Source organism: Mytilus trossulus, chromosome 6, assembly GCF_036588685.1.
Source record: "Mytilus trossulus isolate FHL-02 chromosome 6, PNRI_Mtr1.1.1.hap1, whole genome shotgun sequence".
Lineage (NCBI taxonomy): Eukaryota > Metazoa > Mollusca > Bivalvia > Mytilida > Mytilidae > Mytilus > Mytilus trossulus.
The window spans coordinates 64,955,029-64,973,879 of NC_086378.1; the positions used below are offsets into that span (position 1 = coordinate 64,955,029).

The window sequence follows — 18,851 nt, forward strand, 5'->3', positions numbered from 1 at the left end:
CTTTACTAAAATAAATGTTATTGCTGGGTGGGAGAATACAAGGGGTGACAATATTCTATAAGAAAAGCAATCCCTGGAAATGCCAAAAAAAACCAACAGAAAATGTAAGTTAATATAAATAAATACCCTGCTCGCAAAAAAATTAAGTGTATAGTGCACACGTTTTTAATTGAACATTCTTGAAACTACAAGGACGCAACATTGCATTGATTTATAAATATTCATTATATGATTTAATCAGTGGCATGTTATTTATGTAGTAAACAATGCGATGTTTTTACTTTCGAATGTATTTGACAAGGGCGTTCTTTTGGTATTTGTTTTTACTGTTTTCAATATATACGTACATGATTAATTCAAAATATAAATAATTCATATTCAATTAAAAACAATATACATATGAAACGAGTGTCTTTTATATAACTGTAACAATTATTAGTTGGCAATTATTGATTTCAGATAAACTGATATCAAAAATAGGCTGCAGTATTAATTCATACTGAGTAAATATGTTGTACTTCTTATAAGTAGGCCCTTTAAATCAATGAGTTAAAATGTATCAGAAAATGTCCCATAGTATTATCTCTAGCTGAATTGGAAGAAGAATCATACCCGACTTTTTTCACTGCCCTCCTCCCCATGTCCCATCCTCCCAAAAAAAACAGAAAGCCAAAAGACAAAAAAATCTTTCTCCAATATTTCTTCATGTTTAAGCTTTGCTTTATTGAAAAGTTACCCTTTTGAAAAATGATCTGCTACTCAAAAACAGAGAAAACAGTCACATCTTTTAATGTGTTTAAGCAAACATAGCCAACCGTTAAAACCTTACTCCAATTGATTCCTTGGTGATCACGTTACTGTTTTGTTATTTTTTAAATCGACACAATATGTCAGCAGTTTATATGTGATCGAGGACCAATGGTATTGTTCAATAAAAGATACAAGATGGTTAATACTTCTATATATAATCCACCGATCATTTTTACAATATAATATCACTATTACTAATTTCAGAAATTGTTGATAAATGCCATCCCATGCATGGTAATGACGGAATTGATCTGTGTCAAGATTGTTATCTACAATCTATCCATGAATAGGCAATTTTATGTCATATGCAAGTCGATTTAACCATATGGCGCTGTTATATGATGCATTGCAACTTGACTTGATTGAAAACTTAATATGAAATACCTCTTTTTTAAAACCCTTTAAAACACAGCAAACGAACACATTGATTTTAACTACAGTATTATTTTCTTATTTATGTAGCTTTGTAAGAAAATGTGTCAGTTATCTTCGGCACAATGTCTGTCCATGTTTTCTTAATTTTCTGTTGAATAATTTTTCTATACATGTATTTGCATATTATTAGTAAATGCGTAATAACGCAGAACATATATTTAACTTGAACATATTTACGATACAGTGATCGCGAAAATGTAATGAAATTTATACCACAATCTGAGCCATTTAAAAACATGTTTACCAGAAAACTATTAAAAAACATGTTTGTTTTTAAACTTTCTACATGTATGTCATTATTTATCTTGTGCTATCTATATTACGTGGTTGCTGTCTTATTGAGGTTTCACCCACGCATCTTCCTTTATTTTTAGTTAATATGAACAAGTTTTAACATTTGTTTTGTATTGTAACAACGAATGTACAGCTCTATGGTCGGGTTGTTGTCTCTTTGACACAGTCCCAAATTCCATTTTCAATGTTATGTAAGTGTATGATAAGACGTTAATACAGTAAACTGTTTATTCCACGAATATCATTTCGTTGTGATTCATCTTGGTGTATTTGTCTTACAGTCTAAAGTTGAACATCAAATCCGATAATGTTATTCTAATCCCATTTCCAATTAAAATCAAAAATGAAAATTCTATTTTCATACTTTATCAAATACTATGTAGATATATTTTTCTTATCAATATAAATAAAAGAAGATATATGTAAATGTCACAGCAACCAAAATTAAAGACAAATGAGAACAAATAATAATATACAATCTACAATTCAAAACAAACCAAGTTGTGATAAACTTTGTAGACATTGTCACTGACTACTATAAGATCTTTCAATACTTGACACTGAATTTAAAAACGAAAACCAAGAAATAAGAATTAAAGAAATGAACGAAAGCAATAAATGAGATGTTTTCCATGGGACTGACTTTGTTCATTTTGTAATTGCACTAAAATTAATCAATTAAGTTAAAAATATAGAAAAATGAAAAACAGATAAAACTCAATTTACTTTTATCAGCATGATTTAACGTACACTACTTACGTCTTGACATTTAGAGATAGCGTGTTCACCTCTTAAAAATAAACCCTTCATTTAATACTGCATAAATCTTATGGAAACTTTATCTCTAAAATAAGAGGTAATGCAATTACCCACAAAAAAGATATGACCCGAGTTCTATGGCATAATATTGCTTCTTACGTTAAAACGAACCATCGAGACAAATTGAAGTCAAATTGGCGATAAACGTTGCGTTCTTCCTGGCTGTACACTTATAGGGACTGGCGCAATAATTTTATTTTTTTAAAGACCACTGCAAGATGAACTGATTATATATACATACATTTTCTCTCGCGAAGAGTACAAAACACTACTTTAAAGAAGGCGAATCCCGCAGTAATGACTACATATATAAGTTCTGTCATTTCCTGGTGCCTCGAGAAATTGATAGAAAGGCATGGTGTCTAACATATATTGATTTATCATGATTTTTGTTATATCTGATTAATATGGAAAATAGTCTTTAATTAATGAAATACCTCCGCATAAAACACTACAATGTGTTGCTTTTGTAAAATAAATTGTATTTATATACTTCATTTGCTGTGGTATATAATTGTTTAAGCCTACGCAATCGCAATCAATATGTTTTTAAAAGAAAATATAGTAGTGTATCAATTAATGCATTTTTTCTTTTGTTTTTTTATGACATTGTTGCTTAATGAAATTGATAGAAAGACATCATTTATTGATTTACAATATTGTTTTAATATCTGTGATAAGTAAGGAAAACTAGTCTTTAATTAGTGACACACCTCGGCATGAACACTACAATTTGTTGTTTTTGCAAAATAGATTGTATTTATATACTTCATATGCTGTAGCATATACATTTCTAAGCCTACGCAATAGGAATCAATTTTTATTTTAAGAAAATATAGTACTGTAAATATTACTGTATTGTTTTTCTTTTGTTTTTCGTGACATTTGAATTTTTTATTGTTCGACCTGGGAAATATCTATATATAAGCACAGGATGAGAACAATAAGGTTAATGCTTCGTCCTATATTTGTTAATGGTTTGAATACATGCAGAGTTTTAAATAAACGTTTCACAATGTGAGAGATTTAAATTTTGATAAAATGATTAACAACTCTCAGTGGATAGAAAAGGGAAATTGCTTTCCGCTTGTATAAATTATTATGTTTTAATCAATATGTATAAGATGATTCATGACTAGTTGACTATATGCACTTCTATGATAAAAGGTGAAGAAGCATTTTGCTACAAAAAGGGACATCATTACTTAAAAATTTATTGGAAACATTTCTGCTAAAAATAGTTAGTCACAGACCAGAGACAAGTGTTAATCGCGAAGAGGTATATTTTACTATGAATTGTAAAGCGCTTTGGAGGGAAATACATAAAAAGTCTTGTTTTTATTTTATTTTGTGGAGTACATCTGTTTAAAACTATTGAATTTAATTATTTGAATCTGTAATAAGGTTACAACAATTATAGAATACATCATTTAAGAATTGTTTCATCATGATTGTCAAAGATTTTCGTTAAAAAGTAATATCACAAAAATACTGAAATCAGATGAAAACCAAATTATCACATTGCAAAACCAAAAAACAAAACACACCAAAAACGAATACTAGTAGACAACAACTGTCATATTCCTGACTTGGTACAGGCATTTTCAAATGTAGAAAATGGTGGATTGAACCTGGTTTTATAGCGCTCAACCTCGCACTTGTACGCTTGTCGCATCAAATTCCATTATACTGAAATTGATGTGTGTACAAAATATCACAAATAGAGGTAGATCAACAATACGAACCACAACCGAGCTTTAAGTGATTTCAGGTGCTCCGGAAGGGTAACCCGTCATGTTGATCCTATTATAAAAAAGCTTGTAAATAGTCTAATTCGGTAAGACACATTCGTGAAAAATGAACGGGATTATAGTTACGACATAAGGAACCGATCCGATATCATCTGAACAAAGTACATTCTATACCGGTCAACCGACTCCGTATGGCAGCCTTAAAATTTACGAAGTGATGATTTCAACTTCACTATTTGAAAGTCTTTGTTTAAAAATGAAAAGGTCACAATTGGAAAAAAGCCATCTATAAAACTGACAGCAGATATGTGAATGTATATATATGAAAACCAATGATTGTTTACTTTTACAAATTGTGACTTGAATGGAGATATTTAGGTGTCTCAAAGGCACTCATATGACATTTTATAATATCTTCATATGTCAATTAGGTTATAGAAGAGGGACGAATGATACCAAAAGGGACAGTCAAACTCATGAATCTAAAACAAACTGACAACGCCATGGCTAAAAATGAAAAAGACAAACAGACAAACAATAGTACACATGACACAATATAATTAACAGACAGTAGTATGATGTTAACCAACTATGATTAAGAAGATAAAAATCGAGGAGGGAACAAAAGTTAGGGAATAGCGCGAAATCCCATCCACCAGACATATCAAGTGTCTTGCGCTATGTATGCAACACCCATTTATGCGAAACAATAATCAGTCAAAAATTAGCAATAAGGAATAGGACACAAGAAGAACCTTTCAAGATCACTTATTTGGAATAGATATCTAAAACCAAAATCTATCAACCAGTCTGAGATTACACGCATGCATCATAGTTTTGTGTTGATTTATTTAATATCATAATTTATAACTCTCAATTGTATCATTTTAACAAATCTGATATTCTATACCGTTACGTTCACTTTGCCAGAAATAGAATAAATAACACAATAGTTCCAGTAGCAGTAGTTTTACGGGCATAATTGATTAGTCTATCTGTCAACCTTAGATCTGGTTAAGCAGACGCATAATAGATTATGCAATTTTCTTCTAAACATCTCGTAAAACTCCTCACGATCAATTTATCACCTTATTTGAACGGTATACCAAATTCATAAGATAAATGAATTGGTTGGCCACAAGCAGTATCATATTCAAAATAAAACATGTATTTTGTTAAATTTTTGTCTGCTCTTTTGAAATATCATCTTCTTCAAATGAAGAGGATGACATGACAATTCATATCGGCACGATTTAAATACATTGTGATGCATTATTTTCACTTAAAAGTGGATGTGTGGTAACACCTATCAATTATTCATTAATACCATAAGAGATATATAGGTTGACTTTGCTCGTTGTTGAAGGCCGTACGATGACCTTTAATTGTTAAATTGTACGTCATTTGGTATCTTGTGGAGAGTCTCTGCGGTTCAATTGGCAATAATAACAAATTCTTGTTATTTTTATAATAATGTTTTTTCTCTATTAATAATTTAGTATTGTTAGCTCTGTTTTGATGATGAAAGGATGAGATTTATCAGCTGCGTATAATCATAGTAAAGCTATATACTTAGCAGATTCAATACATTTAATAGTCCTTATGATTCTAATTTCGTCTACAAACAAATATAAATGTTGAATGGTAAAGATCGAAGGGTTATTGTCGAAGGACAAACTGTCAACGTCTTCAAATACAATCTTCTGAATATTCTTCAGAAATAATTACCACTATATAAATATTTGCGTGAGGTGAAGTAAACTGAAACAGATGTTTTATGTAAATATACATGATATAAATATAATCGAATTATTACTTGCACAATGACTTGCAGAATTTTAAATATGCTGGATAAATTTTATGCAGCAAAAATTAAGACATATAAAGATAGTTAATTTGCTGGAATCTCGCGTACTATTAAATTTTATATAGCTGATCGTTCCTGTTGACTACGCCTGCTTTATTCTTCTGGGCTGAAGCGAGTTGTAAGTGTACGACTATAGTGTCGCTGACTCAGCAGAGAAACATCAAATATCGAATGTTTTATTAGATTTCATGTTATAAAGACGTTCGGGGTTCGAACCCACGAACTGTCTATGGTTATCGTTCGTTTTTGTCTATTTTATTAACTTTTCGTTATAGTTTTTCTCTTTGAATTGTTTTACATTACTTATATCACTCCCATTGACGTCGTTTGGTTGATGGATAGTTGTCCGAGTGTCAAACATGCAATATACTCTTATTCTATATTTATACCACACAGAACTGATTCTATTCTTGGTAAAAGTCATTGGAATCATTATACATTATGTTAAAATTAAGACAGAATGTTAGAAAGCTTTATGACAAACATTTTTCTATTTAATGGCATAATATTGATTTGACACTTAATCTCCCATGTGGAGGAAAACAGGACGTGATATACTAACCTTCATTACAATGTGTGTCCTGGTTTTATTTTATTTTTTTTATCGTTCAATTTATTTAAAATCAATTACAGTTGTGTAAGCATGGTAAGCATCCTTCCTACTGTTTTCCCTATAGAAACGAACGATTGTTTAATATACATTTAATATAGCCTGATTTTTTTTCAAGTCATTGCTTTTATTTGTAAACGATTTATTTTTTCTCATTAGATTATCAATCAAGTGAACATGTAAAGCTACGTTTATTTAGATGTTATCTACTTACAATTTTATCATATGAGTAACGGGTTCATTTGAAAAGAGACATTTTGACCTAAAAAGGCATTAGCCCTAAAAAGAAAGATGTTAGAGGGTAAAATACCCAATTCCAAATTGAATACAAGATGTTTGATTTCAAGTTTCGTTTCATTAGCGAACGCATTCAATTGATATATAATAGTAAAGGAGAGACACAAGACTCCTCAGCCATATCTCGAAAACGACTCGAACCGTATAAAACAGTCCAGGTTTAATGCTAGCGAGCTGCCCAAATTGTCAGACTAGAATTAATAAGTCAAACAGAGTTTACAAAACTATTTCAAAACTAGTTTACTCTATAAATAATGATACAGAACGATGTGTGGTATAAAAAGATAAACAATAAAATATGGTAATTTTGTTGGATAACTTTGACTATAATAAACTATTGTATAATACTAAAATTGTATCTTAAAGAAGTAAGCGGCAGAAATAATGCGCTCAGTGAATCGTATTTTATTGCTTTATCATATTGGAAAATAAGGTTTCTTGATTGCATTAAGGTGGTACCCAACACTTTCACTAAAATTAATTTGGCTCCTTTAATTTTCATAAAATTTTGTCAAAGTATTTACTTTGACCCTTTAACAAAACTATTAAAATTTCAAAGATTTTGAACCAACCGTTTTGTCAGAAAAATTACACTGGTTATATAGCAGTTTGACAAACTCCAATTTTGATCATTGAGAAGCTTCATATTCCCTTAACAACACAACGTAATTAAAACGTTTAGCTGACTTTACAGAGTTATCTCCCTGTAGTGTTAGGTACCACCTTTAGTTCGCTCAGAATTTTTTTTATTGACAATAACTCATTGCTCGGTAATACTTGACAAAAACATACCCGAACATAATGTTATCCGTGATCAAGCGTATTATTATTTGTTTTGATGCATCAAATTGATTTTGATTCCGGATAATTGACTACGCTTGTCCCATAGGGATTGTCGTTTTATATAATGTATCAGACTGAATCTGTTTTCAATAATTGTTTCTTTTTATGTTAATGTACTATTTAGACAATAACCATATCAAGGTTTTTTGTAATTTTTTTTTATATCAGTAACAAAAGGAAGTAATCAGACTTGCATATTATAACTAGATAAATTAATTTTACAAATTTTACATGGAATTATGTAATGATAATGAGCCTTGTCAAACATGGTTTACTGAATAGTCGTCATTGGCTTTGTACTAGCTTTTAGCTTGTAAGTACTTAAAGTTCGACACTTTGTGTATTTATTCTTGATGTATCGTGCCTACCTTGTAACATATATAAGTACTGGCTTTGTTTCCATTTTGTTCTTATGGTGTCCTGTTACCACATTGATTGAAAAATTAACTGCTTACAATTTGTTTCTAAAATTCCGATACATGTTATATATGCAACTGTACAAAGTCAGGAACCTGTTTTTCAATGTTTGTTCTTAGTGCAATCTGTCATATTTTTTGTTTTATTTATGTTTTGTCGTTTATTTTGTTAGTTTTCGTTTAAAATTGTTTCACATTTGTAATAGCGAAGCCTGTTGTAGCTGATTTAAAGAAATGGATTTGCACAACATTTGAGGAACTATGATAACTGAAAGTTACTAACATTCTGTTAGATGTTTGTCTGATTGGCAATGATATAACACATTTTGTATTAAACAATTAATTTGATTTTTCATTTCTTTTCCAGACAGCGAACAAGAAAAAATGGTTTCTGTCCTACTAGACGCAGAGGAATCTACAATGGAGTTTGTTGATCTTGAATCAGACTCGGTAAGTCATTTCAACGCTTTTTTTTAATCACGATCAATGAAGTCTTATAAACACAACCCACAAATACAAAAATATATTCTTCAGACAAAGATAGAATTAAATTACACTACACCATCTGTAGCCAAATGACCATGACAATTTCTTTATTAGGGATCTCGAAAAGTCGATAGTACTGATGGACATTTTCCTTTTGACTTAATTACGGCAATTTATTATCGTTGCTTTAAAGACTAATTTAGTTCGTAAATCTGTGGGCAATTTTATAGTGGTTACACATGTAATTAGTATAATGAAAACAAAATATATCTGTTTCTACTACGGACTTGTTACATTCATATACACTAACAATAACAAACTGATATGGCCATTTCATTCAAATGTACTTTTGTGTTATCGGAAAAGTTATTTTAAACCAAACTGAATACTTATTGCATGAAATAGGAAAGTGATCTACTCATTTTAGTTTCCTGTCCTGTTCTATTTGATACTTATAATATTTTGACAGGCAAGGTTCCTCAAGACAATGTTAAACAAACCTATGGGGAGGCCGAGCTAGGTTTGCTGTTAATATAAAATTCAAGTTGATCAAAATGTCATTTATTTAAAATTTATCCTGTATTGAGAATGACATATTAACAATATCAATAGTAGCAAATAAATGACAATTGTATGACATATATACAATTTACTATGAAAGGAGAGAAATGTTCTTATTCCTTATGACAAGCCTTTATTGGTATTTATTCCTCATGTTTTCTTAGTTCTATGTACTTCGTTTTTGACCATACATTGTCGGTCTCTTTTCGATTCAAAACTTGCAATTGTGTGGGATTTGATTCTCCTATAAAGGTGTTATGTATGTTCCATCTTTTTCAAATATCTGTGATAAAATTTATGATAATAATAATATTCCTTTTATTCAAAAGCAACACAGCTTTTATAACTTACAAACTATAGTATTAATCAATGGGTGTTTTTATAATGGCCCTGTTATATGTCCAAGGTCTGTTATAATGGTCCAGGATTTCTATAATGGCCAGAGGCAACTTTTCTGTAATGGCCCATTATCAATGCCCAGTTTGTCTGTATTGGTTTTTAATAAAAAGTCATTTTTGCCGATAATGTACTCATTTGGTTAATAAACAAATATAAAACCATCAATAAATATTAACATATGTGTTTTATAATAATAAACAGTTTGCATCATTGAATCATCGGCGAAAAAAACAACAAATAATATAAATTATAAAATATAAGCATAATATTATAAATAAGTAAATATAGGTATAAATGTATATTGCAGTACACTTATCAAAGCCCTGAAATGACTATGCAACCCCTTTATTTTACGAAGTTCTTTTCCTGCTTAATTCTGCGAGACATTTACGTTATATTTCCTAAGCTCTATTAATGGATGATATGAACAGGGTAAAGTGATCTTACATAAAGTATAAAAGCACTATCAAGCTGATAAATAATGTTGAAAGATAGAGAAATGACCTACATAATCCATGGGTCTATAAATATGATGAATGATATTCTATTGTACAAGATATTTTGTCAGATATTTAACTTGATATAGGCATTTTTCGAAAAAAGTGGTGGGTTTTTTAGCTGATTAAACTTCCATCTTACGTGCTTGTTATTTAAGCTTTACTACTATTGATCAAATAAAGTAAGCAACTGAAAACAGAAATTGGTTATACACATGACAATAACTGGGAACCAGAACACAAGACTTTGAAAATAGTTATCAAAGGTACCAGGATTATAATTTAGTACGCCAGACATCTCTCAAATACAGCAAACCCGACTTAGAAAATTGACAATATTTGTATGCTTAAAATAATGGTAGTACGATGTGTTTTTTTTTATGCAGTGAATATTATCGCACAATTTTTTAATTGTTGCCACTCAATTATTAAATTCAGTTATTTTCAGAGGAAAATTATGATATTGATGTCGTATTGCAAATCTCTTCATTTTTTGACCCGGCGGCTCGATATTAACAAATGACGTACACAAATGAATATACAATGAGTCTTAATCATTTATAAATAATATTTGTTTTCCCAGCATTATATCAGCGTTAGCTAAAATGATATTGACACAAAGGGCTCATTACCCACTTTAAATTTATAGTGTCGATATAACTTTCTTTGTCCATTTACCGTGTCATCTACTGAAGATAGGGAAATAATAATCCATTTCAAATGACAGTATACATGTACTTGTCACAAAAACTGATCAAAGACAAAATAAATTGAAATTTAATGTTTTTAATCCCCAGTTTTTATTGAAAAAATCATATTGGATTTAAAATTCCGTTATAACTAAGAGATCTTTTAATGAGGTATGGTCAATGCAATGTAATTAAAAGCGTATACTTTATCCCAACAATCCCAAGTATAATGTGACATTGACATCATGCACATGTCAATATTGGGAATGAATACTGGAAGTGAGATCAGAGGGGTTACAGAAACATAAACCCCAGTACCAAACAATTACCTTCCCTTAAAGCATCGAGAAACGAAAGTCTTCAATGTTTTGTAAGATCTCCTCGAAGGCATTCATATTAAAACGTTCTTGGGAAAGGTATCATGAAAAAATTATTATTCCATCACTATTACCACATAATGTTTCATTTCATACTTAATGACCGTTACTTAATGTTGCAATTGATGAGGACAGAAGGTTTTTCGAGTTTTGTGTCCATAAACGTATCATGGATACATTGTACCAGGATTTAAATTTTGTATTTACGCCAGACTCAATTTTCGTCTACAAGCGTTTCACCAGTTACGGTCGAATCCAAAGAACGTTAAAAGAAAGACAGAAAAAAGCACGAACTTGAAGAGCATTGAGGACAACATTGTCAAATTGATTTGAAATGTTGATATGTCAATAAATGTTTTGTATAAAAACTTTAACTTTTTTGTCTACTGCATGTATGCAAAGTCTCTGTAAATAGAAGCAACTAGTGCAGAGATATTCATCAAAAATAAACAGAAAATCAATGATAAGAAACAAATGTCAAAACCATAAATTAAGTCCCAAAGTTAATTCAAATGGACCTTCTGTGCTACTTTAATCGAATGCAAATGAGTCAAGATAATTAAGCTGAGAAAAGTTGCTGATTTGAAGGTTTGTCCAAAGATTTCAACTAGTGATTCTAAATAAGGCACATATATAAAAGAACATGAAATAAAAAAAAAACCACTCTGATAAATACATGTTACGTTGAAAAAAAGAGAAAACAGCCATGAGCATGGTTAGTATAGCAAGCTTAATGATAACAAACAAAGAGGGTTTGCATTTACAAAATCCTTTTTTTGCATTTCCTTTATGTCTTCCTCATGTTCCTAGTAGGTTTCTTGTTTTTGACGTGGATTAAGAATAGATTTTTTAAAATTAGGAAATTAGAAAATTAAAAATGCCTGTATTAATTCAAGAATATGACAGTTGCTATCCATTCGTTTGATGTGTTATATCTTTTGATTTTGACATGGGATTATGGACTTTAAATTTTGAATTTTCCTCGGAAGTCGGTGGTTTGGAAACTTTACGATTCAATCAGATCTTGTGTGATTTGAATTATTTTTAGTACAAATTATGTCTATAAAATACATTTGCCATATAGCACCTACGCTAATGTCAGATGGTAAAACATTGTACAAAAAGTTCAAACGTGATGCGCAATTATAACAAAGCGCTTGATTAAAAGCATGCAGATAATGTTCCACAAGATAACCATCTTAAACGAGTTAACAGAGTAGAAAATATTCATTAAAATCTCATAACTTGACGACTTGACGTGAAAACTATCAACTCTTTCGAAGGAAAGGATTTACAATTTTGCAATCCACAATTAATCAATAGATACAAACTACATTATTTATGCATTCGTTTGGTACGGGTAAGGTTAATTAAACATTAACCTAAATTGAGTTCCTACGTAATGATTTAAAAAAAAATGTATTTGGTTCTTCTAAATGTTGCTGTTACTTTTATCTTTTATATATTAATAAAATAAAATTGAAAGTTCTAACGCTTGGTGCTTTTAAATTATTCACCCACCTCATTCGTTGAGCATGAAGCTATATAAGTGCGTTAGGGTTATACATTTCCTACTAACGATAAGCTTGAAGCAACACAAGTGGATTTTGATGTTATCATTACTCACGATTACATTGTATCTTGAAGCCAACTTTGTATGAAAGACAAACATTTCCAAATCCTTATTGAGTAAAGTGTTTGCAATACTTAACGGCTCACATTTTAATTAAGCGAGTGCCATATTTTGTATTTACTAAATAGGCACGTAAATGTAAGAAAAAGGACGGAGTAGATGTCTCACTGACGTAGTCCTTGACATATGTATTTCTACACGACACCGTAGCTTTCTAGTGCTTTTTTTCTACTTTTCCTGATACTATAGCCATGTTTCTTATCTCACTCAGTTTCTATTGTAAGTGTCATGTTGCTGTTGATTTTCCCTTTCCCCTCAGAAGGTCAATCTTTATAATATATTTACATTCTTTCTGAAGTTTGGCTATATACATGCTATATAAAAAGAAAATGTAGTATCATTGCCAATTTGACAAATCTCCAGAATAGACCATAGTCAATTTACTTTTCATTTCTAAATTTCTGCTGATAATTATATTTGTTTGTGATGATCTATAATGGTTTTCCTAAAGAGTACTTTACTGAATATTTTCAACTGGTTTGTAATCATAATATATATGTGATGTTTGACACAATAAAGGCCGTCGTTATCCTCTTTGAATCGACTGATATTATTTTGAACACCAAAGGGCGTCTCGGTAGTTTTGAATTGGTGAAACAAAATGTAAACAAATGAAGTCCTGTCTGTACCTAGGTTAACTTGCATTTTGAAGTTTGAGAACGCGTGTGAAACCTCTCTGAATAATTCATAAGTTGCTATCGTAATCTGTCTGGAAAAACGTTCTGCTCCTGTCTAAAAGAAATCAACAGCTAGTAGTAGTTAAAATTTATTTTCCGTCGTTGGTTCTAGTCGATAAACTTTGAAGAACATATACTTGGCCATATATTCGCGTCTGAAACATTTTATGGGTATTTGCCACTGAACGTTAATAAAACATATATCAATACAAACAGGGTGTAAAGAAGATGTGGTATGATTTCAAATGAGACAACAGCCAACAAAAGACCAAAATGACACAGACATTAACAAATATAGGTCACCGTACGGCCTAGAGGTAAAAGTTTGTTTTAATCAAATGATGCACTTGATTTTATGAAATATATATTTATTTTTTAGGCTGATCAAGTGGATGGAGGTTACGATTGCTACGTAGTAGTTTATTCAATTGATGATAGAAAAACATTTGATAGAGCTGTGGATATTTTGTATCATCTTCGAAAGGAGAAGCATAAGAAATCAGCCATGATTTTAGTTGGCAATAAAAGTGACCTTGTTAGAACAAGACATATACAGGCTGAAGGTAACTATGCTTCAAGAATACATATTTCGTGTACAAAATGCATCTCATCAAAACTGAAATTGAATTATAAAAACTGCAAAATTCTAAAAATTACTAAGAAGTTTAATTGGATTTAAATCGACCTCGGAACCTTTATGCTTTAAATGGAATATTACAAAAAAAAGTCATATGGAAAGATAATGACGCAATTATGCGACTTTTCAATTTTAATTGGAAAAATATGCCAATGAGACCTGTTTTTCTGAACCGGCAGAATTTCCGATTGGAGTAATTAAGTTTAGAAAACAGACATTAAGGATGAGGTCACCACCGTTTCTGTAATGACTTTAGTGGTCTTGGTATGTTACCTGCCAGCTGTGCTAATTACATTACGGTATTAATTAAATCGATCACTTTCAAAAGTATGTCATCCAAAGCATTGAATAGTTGACTTTGTAACGTACGAGACATTTGAAAGTACATGTAGTTTTAATTTGTATTTGAATATAAATTAAAAACGTTAAATACGTGAATGTATATAACATAACTATGTAAAAAATCAAAAATTTTCACAGAGATCAGACATACAAAAAATGAGTGAAGGTAATCCCATTAGAGAATTGCATTGTTCATCATATGCATCAAAAGGTGAAAACCACATGATACTCATCCCTTTGCCTAACATGCAATACACCTGATATTTATTGTTCATTTATAATGTAAGATGTCATTAACTGGGTCGGATTTTTACAATAAAAAGAACTGTAATACTTGAATATATAAAAGAAATGGATTGACTAAATTTAAGATACCAGCTACACAGTAAGTATCTTTGTTTAATAATTTAGATTATTGGTTGTTAACAAAAGACCTATAGTTTTACTTGTGTCATGTAGATATTGCAACTCGTGGTCGACATTTGATCTACTTTTGGAGAGGCTACTTAGACATAATCGTATGACAGAACTATACAAAAATTAAACTTAATTGATTATTAAATGCAAAATGCTGTACTGTAAATAGTTTATCGAATAGGAAAGTTGAAAAAAAAAATATTTAAGGTTGGAACCCAAAAACATTTTTTTCTGTCATTATTTTATCATTTGTTATATTTTCAGAGGCAAAGCCTGTAGCAGTACAATACGACTGCAAATTTATAGAAACCTCTACAGTGCTTAACATCAACATCGACGAACTTTTGGTTGGAGTATTGAAACAGATTAGATTAAAACACAAGAAAGACGAAAAGGAACGTACACACGGGACGGAAATTGGTTGCATTATGAAAAGTAAATCATTGCTCACCAAACTCTTCGGGAAGGACACGTTTTCAAAATCATGTGAAAACTTGTATGTTTTATAATAATAATATGTATGTTTCATAAGATTGTATGTAAATGCTTTATTTTGGAAGCATTTTTTCAATTCATATGTTCTAAATTGAACATCTATATGATTTTTCTGATCCAGAAAAAAAACAGGTTTCATGGTATATTTTAGTACTTAGTACAACTATGTGTATGTTCATTAAATATTTTCGCAGTTGTTGATAGAAGAGTAAAGATTCATAACAATTTTATTTATTTTTGAGCAATTAATATTTTCGAACAATTCTATGATTGAACATGTTGTATGCATGAAATTTTCAGTATTTGCAATGAAATGATTTGTTGATTAAAACAGTGCCTGCGAATAGAATCATATACAGTGTTAATAGGTTTTTTGTTAAGTTAACATGTAATTTCACTTGAGCTGTAAGATTTTTGCTGCTGCAATTTTAAATCAGAAAAAGTTTTTGAATGTTAGATGTCCAGAATTTAAATTGTACAGTTATAATAAATATCAACTGATGTTTTTGTTTTTGCCGTTGAATAAAATTGTTTAAACATAATCGATTATATACTTAAAATGATTTGTCTTCTGTCGACGAATAGCTAAAGAATATGGAGTTAAATACTTATAAAAAGATACTTTTTATAATTATTTTATTTTTGCCTCAATCATTTTTTGTCAATGTCTTTTTCCATCTCAATATGTTTTTGAAAGATATAATGTTTTAGATTTTATTGAATATGTAACATGACATTGATGTTTAAACTGCCATTATATTTTGCAATACAGTTGTGACAATCTGTATCTCGAGTGCGACGATTTATAGTTTCACTCAATTTTAGATATGAAGTAAACAATGTCAACCATTTAATCATTCATTCATTCATTCATTCACATCTCTTTTCATATTAATTTTTGAAAAACTATTTGAAACTATTTTTGTGTTGACAGACAATGTGTTTAACAGAGCCTGTGTAAATATTTGAATTAAACAGAAGTGAGTTGTACAATAAAAGTTTAAAAAAAAACATAGTTTGTTGTTATTGTTTTTTTGACAGCTGATAAATCGAATTTTACATTGTCATAGTTTTTTTTTATCGCATCACAATCAGCAGATCATTGTATGAATTTCATTTTAATTAGCAGATCCTCGTTTGACATAAATTTCAATCAGCAGATCCTCATGTGACATGCATTTCAATAAGTAAATACTCCTGTGATCTTCATTTTAGCTATCTTCGTGTTCAATATATCTCAGTCAGCAGTTTATCATGATTTGACATACATTTCAATAATTGAATCCTTCTGTGACCTTCATTTTAGCTATCTTCGTGTTCAATATATCTCAGTCAGCAGTTTATCATGTGACATACATTTCAGTAAACATAATCAAATGAAGATCTTGCTTTAAAATAAAAGACCAAGATAATCTTCTTAAACAAAAGAATATATATCACATATTTGTTTTGAAACTTTAGGTTTTAGATATGCAAAAACCATGGATTTGCCTAAGTTATTTTTCTTATCTTGTGCAAATAACCAGTTATTGTGTCCTATTATGACACCATAAGCTTTTGAAACAACAATGACAGACAGAAACATTGCTTAAAATGACAACAGAACTTGTAACAGAAATAACGAACACTTATCAAACACAAAATTGACATCGATATAATAATATTCGGACTATATATTTGAACATTTGGGGAGATTCGTTTTAAAGAATTTATCTCAATAGAGGGGGGAAATGTATGATCATGACCAACAGTGTCATAAAGAATAATAAGATTTGTTCCTCTTTTTATGCATTCGTATAACATGTGATAAATTGAATATAACATATCCGTTTGCGTATGGATCGGTATCATTCCTCGACCCATTTGAGTCCTCGGTTATCGCCTTGAGTTAGGATGGGAGTTTAGGGATGATACAATTATGATTTATAGTTATTTAAAAGGTTTTGCGAAATATGGGGAAAATCTTTAAAGCGTCTGATTTATTGCGGCAATATTCGAGTTCTGCATTGACCTAAATGTTTACATTAATCTTGTTTGCTAGTGGGTCATCGATAGCAATAATAAATGCTTGCATAACTACCAAAATGACAAATCAAAGGCATTCAGAACTAGAACAGCAATAACAACTGAAGTAAGTAACAGATAGTGCAATTAAAATTAGTACGTGATTATATCAAATGCTCCAAATAATATGCATATATACGCAATCAGGCTACTGCACTTTTCATATTATCATTAGGTTTTCAAAACGATAGCTGTTATCATGGTATATCTAAAAGGAAGTAAATATGTCATGTATACATGTGTGGGAGCTTTATATAATCAAATGGAATGGACACATATGGGAATTTAAGTTTACATTTGATAATCGATTTGATTATGTCTCAATCACAAAGCACCTCAGCAACATACAGGAAAGATCAGACACCATGATCTCTAGTTCCCTATAATTATCTGTTCAACGTCTTATTATAATTTTTTTTTGTATTGATTATGTAAAAATTATCAAAGAACTAGATCACATCATAGGATAGGTGAATTCTTCTGAAGAAATGCATTTCATAATGGATTTGTAAAACAGCATATAGTAATCAATAGCAAAATATGAAATATAAAGAATGCATGCATTTAGACTTTAATCCCAGTATATTTTCTTGTATCATTAATACAGGACTAGACGACAAAAATGGGGATCCTGGTATCTCCATTTTTTGACCGATATATAGTCAAGGGTCCATAGCATATCGCATATGCAACCCTGTCTTACTGTTATAGTTAATAAGTGCCAGGAACCAACGGAACCCTCGAAAAATGGTATTCAAAGAATAAAATTGAATCCAAAGTATTCAGTTATTCCAAAAACAGTTTAATTTTATGCAAAAATTCCCTTTTGTAGAAAATTATACAATTAAACTAGGAAATTAAGTCAGCATGATCAGGATGAGGATTCGTAATGTAAATGCCTAATAATCTTTATTGTTTTGTTCCTTCAACAATGAATATTCAGAGCAGTGATATCGAAAACCTAGATTAACATTTTCACAGCAAAGAATTTATTTCAATACATTTTCTTATAAAGATATGTATAGCATTTGAACAAGAAAGATCAAATACAAAATATCTATTGGTGACTACTTAGCATTCAGAAAAAAAATATGCATGCTTTATGCATTTTTATAGATTTACTTTGAATGTAACTTGACATTTGTTTAATATTTACATGATGAATCCTTATATTGATGCTACATCATTTCTGTTAGTCTTTGAACAAACATCTTCTCTGCACACCTTAACTAGTATCAACAGGCTATCTTGATAGGTGGCAGAATTTCTGCTCATATCCTTTTCTTATACCTTATCATGTGCTCATAACTTTTCACATACGACTGAAGACCGTACTTTGAGAGGTATAGGGGAGGGTTGATATCTCATAAACATG

General features: G+C 30.3%; 1 protein-coding gene across 1 annotated transcript in view; it reads left to right on the top strand.

Annotated features, from left to right (window-relative positions):
* The window catches only part of LOC134721680 (GTP-binding protein GEM-like), a 32,971-nt gene extending 16,549 nt beyond the window's left edge, over nt 1-16,422 (top strand). The window contains exons 2-4 of the mRNA XM_063584836.1: nt 8,510-8,592; nt 13,901-14,084; nt 15,182-16,422. Coding sequence (XP_063440906.1) covers nt 8,510-8,592; nt 13,901-14,084; nt 15,182-15,426 — 512 coding nt within the window. The 3' untranslated portion in view covers nt 15,427-16,422. The remainder of the gene's footprint in view (nt 1-8,509; nt 8,593-13,900; nt 14,085-15,181) is intronic.
* Nucleotides 16,423-18,851: the final 2,429 nt, after the last annotated feature.